The sequence below is a fragment of the Neoarius graeffei genome, chromosome 20 (genome assembly GCF_027579695.1).
Source record: "Neoarius graeffei isolate fNeoGra1 chromosome 20, fNeoGra1.pri, whole genome shotgun sequence".
NCBI classification, from domain to species: domain Eukaryota; kingdom Metazoa; phylum Chordata; class Actinopteri; order Siluriformes; family Ariidae; genus Neoarius; species Neoarius graeffei.
In genome coordinates, this window is record NC_083588.1 from 37,961,883 (window position 1) to 37,974,917 (window position 13,035).

General features: G+C 39.7%; 1 protein-coding gene across 1 annotated transcript in view; it reads right to left on the bottom strand.

Annotated features, from left to right (window-relative positions):
- grin2ca (glutamate receptor, ionotropic, N-methyl D-aspartate 2Ca) overlaps positions 1–13,035 on the bottom strand; it is a 77,074-nt gene that overhangs the window by 25,806 nt on the left and 38,233 nt on the right. Inside the window, exon 4 of the mRNA XM_060902602.1 lies at positions 3,351–3,562. Coding sequence (XP_060758585.1) covers positions 3,351–3,562 — 212 coding nt within the window. The remainder of the gene's footprint in view (positions 1–3,350; positions 3,563–13,035) is intronic.

The following is a 13,035-nucleotide window of genomic DNA, read 5'->3' on the forward strand; positions in this document are numbered from 1 at the left end:
GTTGGCTTCAGTGTTACTGCAGTGGGAAGGAGAGTCAAAGATAGAACTAATAACACTAATACAACTAAATAGAACTCTAGTTTCTCTTTAACATTAAATAATGTGTCGTTGGAATAAGTGCGCATCAAGCCCCAAGCCCTGGAATGATCAATCTCAGCTATAATGTCCGTGATGACTGTCAGTTATAATGAAGGTTAATGATTCAGAAATGATGCAATGCAAATGTTTCAAAAATCATTTTTTCCCCCTCAAATTATATAGCCCATTCCTGTTTTAACTTTAAGGATAAACTATTCTCCTCATTAGATTCATCTGAATTGGCTCTTGTTTATTCTGTAAAACATGGCCGTGCAATTGGATTTCACTGGCTTTAGATTTGATTTTATTGTAGTGTTGTTTTGAAGCAGGATGTTTACTAGTCGGGATGTTATCTGATTTGCATAACCTTACCGCTGTTGATTACTACAATTCCCCTACAACCTCAGACAAATTTTCAACTAAGATTGATTCTCCCCCTGTGTCACACCAAAATGTGTTGATCTGTACCCAGGAGAACCTCTTGACATCTGACCAGGTGCCAGAGATGAAATAACTAACTAAACAAACAAACAAAGTCTTCCATAAGTTGGGGTGTTACTGATCTTTAATGCAAAGTTCCCAAGAAAACTACTCAAGACAACTACAGTGTCTTGCAAAAGTATTCATCCCCCTTGGTATTTTTCCTGTTTTGTCACATTACAAGCTGGAATTAAAATGGATGTTTGGAGGGTTAGCACCCTTGGATTTACACAACATTGTTGTTTTTATTGTGACACAAACAATAATTAAGATGAAAAAACAGAAATCTGGAGTGTGCATAGGTACCCCCCCACCACCACCAAAAAAAAAAGTCAATGCTTTCTAGCGCCACCTTTTGCTGTAATTACAGCTGCCAGTCTCTTGGGGTATGTGTCTATTAGCTTTGCACATCTAGCCACTGGGATTTTTGCCCATTCGTCAAGGCAAAACTGCTCCAACTTGCTCAAGTTAGATGGGTTGCTTTGGTGTCCAGCAATCTTCAAGTTATCCCACAGATTCTCAATTGGATTGAGGTCTGGGCTTTGACTAGGCCATTCCAAGGTATTTAAATGTTTCCCTTTAAATCACTCCAGTGCAGCTTTAGCAGTCTGTTTAGGGTCATTGTCCTGCTGGAACGTGAACCTTCGTCCCAGTCTCAAACCTCTGGCTGACTCAAACAGGTTTTCCTCCAGAATTGCCCTGTATTTAGTACCATCCCTCTTTCCTTCAGTCCTGACCAGCTTTCCTGTCCCTGCAGATGAAAAACATCCCCAGAGTATGATGCTGCCACCACCATGCTTCACTGTAGGAATGCTTCTTAGGATGTTGGATTTGCGCCACACATGGCATTTCCCATAATGGCCAAAAAGGATCAGTTTTAGTCTCATTTGACCAGAGAATATTCTTCCATGTCTTTGGGGAGTCTGCCACATGCTGTTAGGCAAACCCCAAATGTTTTTTCTTAAGCAATGACTTTTTTCTGGCCACTCTTCCATAAAGCCCTGCTCTGTGGAGTGTATGGCTTAAAGTGGTCCTTTGGACAGATACTACCATCTCTGCTGTGGATCTTTGCAGCTCCTTCCTTTGGTGTCTTTGTTGTGTCTCTGATTAATGCCCTCCTTGCCCAGGCTGTGAATTTTGGTGGGTGGCCTTTTCTTGTCAGGTTTGTAGTGGTGCCATATTCTTTCCATTCAGCTATAATGGATTTAATGGTGCTCCATTAAAGTTTGGGATATTTTTTTATAACCCAGCCCTGATCTATACTTCCCCACAACTTTGTCTCTGACCTGTTTGGAGGCTCCTTGGTTTTCATGTTGCTTGCTTATTAGTGTTGCAGAATCAGGGTCCTTCCAGAACAGGTTGATTTATCCAGACATCATGTGACAGATCATATGACACTTTGATTGCACACAGGTGGATCTTAATCAACTAATGATGTGACTTATGAAGTGAATTGGTTGGACCAGCTCTTATTTAGGGGTTTCATACGAAAGGGGGTGAATACTTCTGCACACTCCAGATTTTTTGGGGGGGGGGGGGGGGGTCATCTTAATTATTGTTTGTGTCACAATAAAACAACAATTTTCACCTTTAAAGTGGTAGGTATGTTGTGTAAATCAAATGGTGCCAACCCCCCAAAATCCATTTTAATTCCAGCTTGTAATGCAACAAAACAGGACAAACACCAAGGGGGATGAATACTTTTGCAAGACACTGTATAATGCTATCTGACACTAGGCACAAAAATAAAACTGTCTTTTTTACTAAGCTGTAATGTTCTAACTCAGTTTTCTAAATTATACAACTTTACCCATTTCCCAAACCCTTCACAGCACAGGGATCATTGTTAATAATCTCTCTACCAGATGATCTCAACTTCACAAAACTAGAGCCTTGTCATTAAACAGGCTCTACACTTACTATCATGAAGAAACCCAGGACACAGCCAGTATTTCTAGTTCATCTGTAAATAGGAATTGCATGTCTGGTTCTGTTAGAATCATAGAGCCAAGAAAAGTACCAAAGCATGTAATCTCACATTAAATCCAGACCTCTCATTGTGCTAATATTGTATAACTCAGAAACTGTTAATCTTGTCATGTTACATTGAGCATGCTCTCTAATGACCTCTCTGTAATGGCCATTAATGCTCATTAGCATTCCAGTTCACTCTTAAATCTGAAGGCACTCAATTTTACTAATGTTAGGAAGTCATTTTGCTCAAGAAGTCATTCATTCATTCATTAATGAGATTATCCCTGTGATAGTCAACCTCCATATTTGGAGTAGAATTTTCCTATTGAATATTGAGCATCAGAATAGCATGCATTTGGTTTATAACATTTTATCCACTAATCTTTACAATGTTCACTAGAACCTTTCCATCCATCCATTTTGGCATATCACTACAGTGACATGGCCGCTCTGACAGCTTCAGCCATCAAAGTCTCTAGGAAACATTACAGTAGTGATTTCCCATTGCCTTCTACCAGATTATTACAGAGGTTTTCTCCTCTCAACAATTCAGACTCACATTCACACCTATGGTCAATTTAGAGCCACCAATTAGCCTAACATGTCTTTGGACTGTGGGGGAAACCGAAGCACCCGGAGGAAACCCACGCAGACACGGGGAGAACATGCAAACTCCACACAGAAAGAAAGGCCCCCGTCAGCCACTGGGCTCAAACCCAGAACCTTCTTGCTGTGAAGTGATAGTGCTAACCACTGCACCACCATGCCGCCCTAGAACCTTTAGGGAACTTAAAGAAGAGCAGTACACAGTTACTTACGCCTCCGTCTTGTTTGATTGGCGCCTGCAGGGCACAGTGTTGCTGAGGCAGGTGCCAGTGATGGGGTCTACAGCCTCCACTATCACAAATGGCCTCTCTTCAAGGGTGGCCACAGTTAGATGGCGGTTATCAGACACTGGCTCCAAGTACGTTCCATAGCGAGGCCAGACAGGATAACGCATCTGCAGTATACCAGACTCATAATTTCCCACCTGGAGAACAGAGAAGAAAGACTGATAAATGTAGGAGACACACTGTTTAACCCTCCACTATGTAACATTATACAACAAATCTTCATGTCAGAGTCAAGCTAGTAATGTCACTCTGTGACTCGACTCAGGTTTTTGTTCAATTTGACATCAAAATTGATGAAAGCAGTCTTTATGAGAGCATACGACACCTATTGAAAGTAACTTTTATAAATATTTATGCACTGTTAAACATTTCAAATTGGTTGAACTTGGAAATGCAATTTCACAGATTAGTTCAAATTAAAACACTTTTCAGAGCTCATTGAGTTAAAGAGAAAAAGTAAGTGGACATAAATAAACAAGGCTGAAATGTTTTACAGTGGTGCTTTTGAAACAATTATACAGTACCACTCAAAAGTTTGGACACCCTTCCTCATTACCTCACTTGCGACAGAGTAAGCGGGGCAAGGTATTGTAATCAGTGTGGTTTGTGTGTTTGTTTGTGTGTGTGTGCCTGTGTGCCTGTTAACAATCTAGCGTTTAGACAGTTGCACGGATATACTTTAAATTTTCAGGGCAGGTGGGCAATGGTCTGTAGATTACCTGATTAAATTTTAGGGGTAATCGGGTCAAGGTGAAGGTCAAGGTAACTGGAAAGGTCAACCTTTTGGTCAAAATAACATATTTTCCATTATAACCCAAAAACGGTTGCCGATAGACAGATGTTTACTTTCATGAGCATATAGGAACTCCCATATGGCCTTTCATTTGGCACCATGACCTTGAAAGGTCAAACTCAAGGTCACAGATTTTCAGAGGGCTGTAACTTGAAAATGGTTGATGGTAGACCGATATTTACCATTATCCACTTATAGGAAGTGCCATATGGGCTTTCATTTGGCACCATGACCTTTGACCTTGAGTGACCTTGAAAGGTCAAACTGAAGGTCATGGGTTTTCAAAAGGCTATAACTTTAAAATGATTCATGATAGCCAGATGTTTACCATTATCAACATATAAGAAGTCCCATATGAGCTTTCATTTCGCACCATGACCTTTGACCTTGAATGACTTTGACATGTCAAACTCAAGGTCATGAATTTTCATAGGACTAGAACTGGACAGCTGATGATTGAGAAATATTGCCATTATCAACATATAGGTATAAAATAAGTGCTGCCGGTCGAGGTTTGTTTTGCCTGGCAACACTTGTTCATAGGTTTTTCTGTATTTTGTATTTTCTACATTGTAGAACAATACTGAAGACATCAAAACTATGAAGTAACATATGGAACATATATATATATATATATATATATTGGCGCATTACTGGTTTTCGTGGATATAAGGGTTCAGATAAATGCAACAGTTAAAAGAAGCATAGAGATGTTGATAATCATGCACCAAGCGAAACACCAATTAGTTCTCAACTTGCGTATAAAACAACAAAAACACTTGGAAAATATCTGCAGCTGGGGGCAGCCATTTTCTAAATATGTAAATTGTGGGATCACGTGGGCATGTCGCCACCAGTTTTCGTGGATTCATGTCATTCTTTAAAGTTCAGTCATCTACGGTGTATCTGGCGGGCCATGTCACTGTTGAACATGTTTTAGGAACAGAAGAAACAATCACGAACAAATGAACAAAGAAAACTGTTTATTCAGAAAATAAAATCACATGCAAGTCACATGAAAATACAACTGGATATTGTCTGGCAAGTGCCTTTACAGGTTGACACTGAATGACTGCATGTCATTTGTTCAGGGACATTGTGCTTGTGGGCTGCTTTGCAAACTGACACTCTATTATCCTTCACATCACAGAATGCATTGGTCAGTGCAGTAGGAGAGTAGGATCTGTACTTGTGTCTTTTCAAGGCAGGACAGTCTTGCAACGATAAGTAGATAAGGGTTAGGGCTTCTTTGAAAATAAAAATTCAACATGAAAGAAGGATGTTGACAACAAATGGTGTTAAAGTGATAAAACTGATATAATGGACATGTCCATTCTGGGCATCCGTAGAAAGAAAAAAAATGCATGAGCACTTCCTGTGGACCATGTGCTTTTGTTGTTATGGACTTTCTCAATGGAAGCAGATGACATTCGAGACACTCTGTTCTAAGTTATCAAATATTAATAGAATCACATCTTTTTTGTGAAAAGTTATAACAAATTGAAGCTATAGGCAAAATTATATTAAATACCATTGTATTTCAATACCTGACTTGACACAATGCAGAACATTTTTCCAAAAATGATGTCTGCCAGACCACAGTTGTCAAAATGACCCCCAATGTTGGTTGACTGAACGCGCATGCGTGAGAAAAATCCATGAAACGGAAATTCCACGAAAACAGGTATACCACGAAAACAGGTAACGGCACTGTATGTTATTTACCAGCTGGGAGGTCCATATCATGAAATACCGTGACCGAGGTCTTGAAAGTACTGACCGAGGCCCTCTGGGCCGAGGTCAGTATTCAAGGCCGAGGTCACGGTATTTCACCATACGGACCAAACTTAAGCTGGTAAATAATTTTTTTTTTTCTTTACCAAATTCTAACAGAAAACGAGAGCGCCCGAGAGGGAAAACCGAGGTGAGCCACCATTTTGAATCCTCATTCATGGCTGTAATGCAAATGGCTTCCTCCTCGGTATATAAGTGCACTTCCATGGCAGGAAAAAAACTACATTTTGCTGCCTATGTAGTCCCCTATTTATTCAAATAGGAGTCATTCAGGATTCAGCCATGTTTTTGCTCGGTGTTGGCAGCATTTACAGGTTTTTAGCTTTCTCCTGAAGTGTTTTCTTTTATTTCTTCTTCCTCAGGGTATTAAAACTCGCTTTCGCTGTGAAGGCTGTCGTTATCGCTATCCATGCTGTAAAATGAATGCTATTCTCCTGAGAAATGCGAAAATAAATGTTGACAAAAATTGCTACTATGTTTGCTGTTGTCGTGAATGAGCGAGTCGCCAGAGGTCCGTGACCGGGGTCCATAATCGGGGTCCATACTGTAAAATACGGACCCGCTCGCCAGCCAATCAGAGCGCAGGATTTGATGGAAACCAGAACACGAAAAAAATAAATGGAATTATGTGGTGCATAATTGTGGTGCATAATTCCATACATGCAAAATTCCTAGATGGTTCAAATTTTTCCAAAATATAATCCCTCATTTAAAAGATAATCAAATATTTATTTGTTTGTTTGTTTGTTTGTTTGTTTGTTTGTTTGTTTGTTTTTTCATATAGTATGCTACCACAGAAGACCCATATCTTTATCTTCTTCCGCTTCAATTATACAGTGTTTGCTCTTCAGCAGTTTGGTTTGCAGCGCTTTCAATTGAGCCTTCAGGGACAGTTAATTCCCTTTGACAAAGAAAATTAAAGGAATGTCTTTGCAGTACATCCTTATCCTCATCTTTCATTTTTTAAATGCTCTTTTTATTGTTTTCTTCTAAAATAACATTCTTACATAATCAGGGCACTGAAACAAGACAGAGACTTCATGGTGGGAAAATAAATTATGGAACATATTTGGACAATGTTTTTGCTAATTATTATTAATTTTGAGGCTAATTAAACCATTGTTTTTCTATGATTGTATTCATTATATTTTCCTGTGCTTGTTCAAGAATATAATAGCATACATTGATTTGTCGTAATGTCTTCATTAATATGCAAGCCACTAGCCAGGAAAAACATGCAAGAAAAACCCAGAGGATAAAAGTAATTAGGCAGAAACTAATAGCGCTTCTTATGACAAATTGAGGACAGATATTTGAATTAATTGGATTCTTACATTTTGTTTTCTGTTTATAATATCGTTTATGAATGAACACAAGAAAATAAGAGCTTTTTAAGGTTTTATAACACTGTAATAAGTTGCTAAGCACCTGTGGACACAGGAAATAAGTTCCTTTGCGATTCTTGTTAACGACTAGCTGTGTTTAGATAACTTCAGTGTTAAAATTAATGCTTGTGTAGAAATGAGTGCTCAGGAGTCTTAAACTTATCCAAAGGCGCTCGGATAAAACAGATTTGTGCTCTGTGGCTTGTTAGTGATCAGACTGCTAGCAGAATTAAGCTGCTCAGGATTCCTATGACAAAATGATCCCAGTCTTTGACTGACACAGTTTCGGCTTATCTGTAGTCCATAGTAAAGATTTGGGGAAAACACAGAGTCAGGGGATTTGCAAGCTATTCGTGTGTCTTTTGTGTTTGTTGTGTCAAATTGATTTTGCTTAAGGGATACAGTACATATATCAGATAACAAATAAGATAAAGTTTTTTGCAGTGTTATCGAGCTCATAAAAAAACTCTGTCCACCTGGCAGTAATTTTCAAAGGCAAAGCAGAGAGAAAGCACTTTTCTAAAAGTTTTCTGTTAGTTTTAAATCACAATGCAGGATATGAGGCTTAACCCAGGTTCAGCTTCTGGTGCCTTATCCTTATCTGTCCGTCTCTCACTTTATGTTTAATATTATCCCATATGCCTGAGGTTACTTCTTCTGTCTTTGTGAAAAAAAAGTTCTTTCTGGAAGACAACATGAACGCCAATATGAAGAGCGAGTCATTGTCAGCTGTCAGCCAAAGAGCTCTTCAAAAGAGCTATCTGGTGATTTACCCACCTAATTTATGACCTCTGCAGCACAACATGAGTGTATAGTGAATTATCAGTCTGCAGCACAGCTTAGAGATGGATCTGAGTGAGCAATATCAAGGACTCAGCATCTCTCAAGTGAATGAAAGAGAGAACGAGTTAAGAGAATGGACTCTGCCCCAAGGGACACAGTGGAAATGAAAACTGAAAAAGTAAAAAATGGATTAGATCTCCTGCTTCAACTTAGTCCATTTTTCCAGAAGTTATTGCTTTTCATGCGACAAAAATTTCTTCAGGAATTTTTTTCGTATGTAAACTAGAATGAATTTTAGCCTCTTATTAATGTATAAAAAAAAATCCTCATGTGATTATTGGTCTTGAATAACTATTCATTCTTCTATAGGGTTAATTCTAGTTCCAACTTCATAGTGCAAATCATTTGAAAACAGGTGTGCTGGATATTTTTGCTGAAACTCTATGCATCACTTTTCATAGATGACAGGAAATGGAGCCTACATGCCAGTTATTCTTGACAAAGTGACAGCAAACAGAAACCCTGGTGAAAAATGTGGCTTAGACCCAAAATAATACATTCTGAATATATTAGTTCATCATACATTTATTATAGCTCATCAGTATTTGCTTTTGGTAATGCATCTGTAAGAGAAATGATGTGTAATGTCAGAAACCTTTTCTGCTTAACATTTTACCAGCATGCGAAATGTGATAAAGTTTCGTCAGAGCTTGAGTCATCTATTATCATTCAATAGACGTTTCAGAATATCTCAGTTGAAAGCCTTTAAAAAGATTACTGGATCTTCTGCAACAGGCCAGTCCACTTTATGACTGTAAACACATTTCCAACAAATAGTATAAGCACATGAGAGGCTTGCAAATCACAATCAAGAATTTTAGCATGAAGTACAAGCTCAATATTGTTTTGTGATGAAATACAGCTCAAACTGTGAGAACTATAAACATATACCTAATATACTCTTATATATTCACACTCACTGAGCACTTTAATTAGGAACACTTGTACACCTACGCATTCATGCAATTATCTCATCTCATCTCATTATCTCTAGCCGCTTTATCCTTCTACAGGGAACGCAGGCAAGCTGGAGCCTATCCCAGCTGACTACGGGTGAAAGGCGGGGTACACCCTGGACAAGTCGCCAGGTCATCGCAGGGCTGACACTTAGACACAGACAACCATTTACACTCACATTCACACCTACGGTCAATTTAGAGTCACCAGTTAACCTAACCTGCATGTCTTTGGACTGTGGGGGAAACCGGAGCACCCGGAGGAAACCCACGCGGACACGGGGAGAACATGCAAACTCCGCACAGAAAGGCCCTCGCCGGCCACGGGGCTCGAACCCGGACCTTCTTGCTGTGAGGCGACAGCGCTAACCACTACACCACCGTGCCGCCCTCATGCAATTATCTAATCAGCCAAATGTATGGCAGCAGTGGAATACAAAAAATCATGGACATTTGGGCCAGCAGCTTCATCAACCATCAGAACGGGGGAAAATATGATCTCAGTGATTTTGACTTCTTTGATTTCTCTAACTGCTGATCTCCTGGGATTTTCACACACAACAGTCTCTTTAAGTTTACACAGAATAGTGGTATAATGGTAGTTCTGCAGACGGAAACACCTTGTTGATAAGAGATGTCAGCAGAGAAAGGCCAGACTGGTTTAAACTGATAGAAAGGCTACAGTAACTCAGAAAATTACTCTGTCCAGTTGTGGTGAGCAGAAAAGCATCTCAGAATGCACCACATGTCAAACCTTGAGGTGGATGGGCTACATCAGTAGAAGACCATATTGGGTTCCACTAATGTCAGCCAAGAACAGAAAGCTGAAGCTTCAGTGGGCACAGACTCATCAAAACTGGACAGCTGAAGACTGGAAAAATGTAGCCTGGTTTGAGGAATCATGATTTCTGCTGAGGAACACAGATGGTCAGAATTTGGCACCAACAGCATGAATCCATTGACCCAACCTGCCTTGGGTCAACAGTCCAGGCTGGTGGAGGTTGTCTAATGGTGTGAGGAATATATTACTGGTACAGTTTGAGCCTGTTAATTCCAATCGGTCATCATGTGAATACCACAGCCTTCACGGCAATGTTCAGTCCCTTCATTCAGTGTTCTTCAATGTCACCTTCTCAGTCACCAGATCTGAATCCAGTGATCTGAGTCCAGATGTGGTAAAACAGGAGATTTGCAACATGAAAGTGCACCTGAAAAATCTGCAGGAACTGCGTGATGCAGTCACATCTTGCATCTCAAAGGAATGTTTCCAACATCTTATGGAATCTATGCCACGAAGAACTGAGGCTGTTTTGAGAGCAATGGGAGGACTTGCTTAGTATTAGTATAGTGTTCCCAGTATTAATAAAGTGCTCAGTGTGTGCAAATATGCCTCATTTTCATTTCTAACCTGTTTTACCTTTGCAAAATAGGCATAATATAGCATATTTATTTATTTACAATGCCCTCCACAATTATTGGCACCCCTTGTAAAAATGGGGGGGGGGGGGGGGTAGAAAAAAATCCATATTTTGGTGAACTACCTTCATCTCACACTGAAAAAATGAGAAAAATCCAAATGAAATATTTATTCAGAGAAAAACAAATCCCTCATCAAGAAATAATTATTTGCAACAAAAACACATGTGCCAATATTATTGGCATCACTGAAAATGATAGTGGACACAATGTAATTGAAAAATGTCTCCCATTTAAATTGTACATTTTTGAGTTGATTGGAGTGTGTAGGAACTTTCAAACTGTAATGCAAGACTTCCTGATTAACTGGGGTACAAATATAAGGTGACACAGAGGCCAAATTCCCTTAGTCATCCATCAGCATGGGAAAGATGAGAGAACACAAACCAAATGAGGGAAAAGTGTGTTGACCTTCATAAGTCATGGAATTGTTATATATATATATATATATATATATATATATATATATATATATATATATATATATATATATATATATATATATAGTCACGCGAAAATGCCTATTTCTACTGTTAGTGCAATAATAAAAAGTAATAAAAATATGGACACCAACTGGAACTGTTACAATCTTGCCTGGAACCAAGTTAATTTTGCCCCCACATACTGTAAGGAGGAGGGTAAGAGAAGCAAAAAAAAAAAAAATCACTGTTGGTGAATTACAAGAAAAAGTAAAATCTTAGGGTTTCCAAGTCTCCAAAACTACCATCAGACTCCACCTCCATGCCAACAGATTATTTGGAAGGTCTGCCAGAAAAAAGCCTTTTCTGTCAGTTAACCACAAACATGAGTGCCTGAAGTTTGTGAAAAGTTGCTATAACTTTAACTGGAACCGTGTTCTCTGGTTTGGTGTAAAAAAATTGAGCTTTTTGGCAATAAACACTCAAGCTGGGTTTGACGTAAAAAGGAGGATGGCTATAATGAAAAGAACCCAATCCCAACTGTAACATATGGTGGAAGTTCTGTGATGTTTTGGGGCTGATTTTCCTCCAAAGGCCCTGGAAACCTTCTTAGTGTACATGGCATCACAGACTCTATGAACTACCGGAACATTTTAAATCAAAATCTGGCTGCTTCTTCCAGGAAACTCAAACTGGGTCGTCATTGGATCTTCCAGCAGGGCAATCATCTGAAGCATATGTCCAAATCAACACAAAAATGGTTCATTGACCACAAATTCAAGCTTGTGCCATGGCCATCTCAGTCCCCTGAACCTGAACCCCATTGAAAATCTGTGGGGTGAGCTGAAGAGGGGGTTGAGGACTCTGAATGATCTGGAGAGATTGTGTAAAGAGGAATGGTCTCAGATGCCCTGCTCTGTATCTCCAACCTTATAAAATGTTATAGGTGCTGATTTACTGGCAAAGTGAGGTTGTACAAGAGGAAGAGGAATGGTGAGCCATTCAATGGTCACCATTCCTCTTCCTCTTCGCCATCGATTGGGTCATGAGAAAAACAACAGAGGGAAAGCGAAATGGAATCCAGTGGACATTGTGGGAGCAACTGGATGATCTGGATTATGCAGACGATATAGTTCTACTCTCACACACATACACACAAATGCAAGAGAAGACAGACAGACTTGCACAAGCTTCATCAAAACTTGGCCTTACTCCCAATACAACAAAAACACAAGTGATCAAGATCCACTCCAAGACCAACAATCCTGTGACCTTGAACAACACTGCCCTAGCAGAGGTAGAATCCTTTACCTATCTAGGCAGTGTTGTAGACACCACAGGAGGGACGGATGTGGACACGAGAAGCAGAATTAACAAAGCAAGAGTGGTATTCAACATGCTCAGAAACATCTGGAGCTCAAAGAACATCTCCACAAACACTAAGATACGCATCTTCAACTCCAATGTGAAACAGGTGATGCTGTATGGGTCTGAAGCATGGAGAACAACAAAATACACAACACACAGGCTACAAACATTCATCAACTCCTGCCTCAGAAGGATACTAAATATCTGGTGGAAAGACAAAGTGAGCAACGTGGATCTATGGAAAAGAACAAATCAAGACCCCATAGATGTACAAATACAGAGAAGAAAATGGAGTTGGATTGGTCACACCCTCAGAAAACCTGCCACAGACATCACCCGTCAAGCCCTGAAGTGGAACCCCCAAGGGAAAAGGAAATGAGGTCGCCCCAGGAACAGCTGGAGAAGAAGCATAGAGGCAGAAATGTCTGAGAGAGGGTTGAACTGGGGAGAGCTTGAACAGAAAGCCACCAACAGAGTGAAATGGAGGTTGTTTGTCAATGGCCTATGCACCCAAGAGGAGCAAAGGGCTTAATGAAATGAATGAATGAGGTTGTACAAAGTATTAAATGCAGGTGT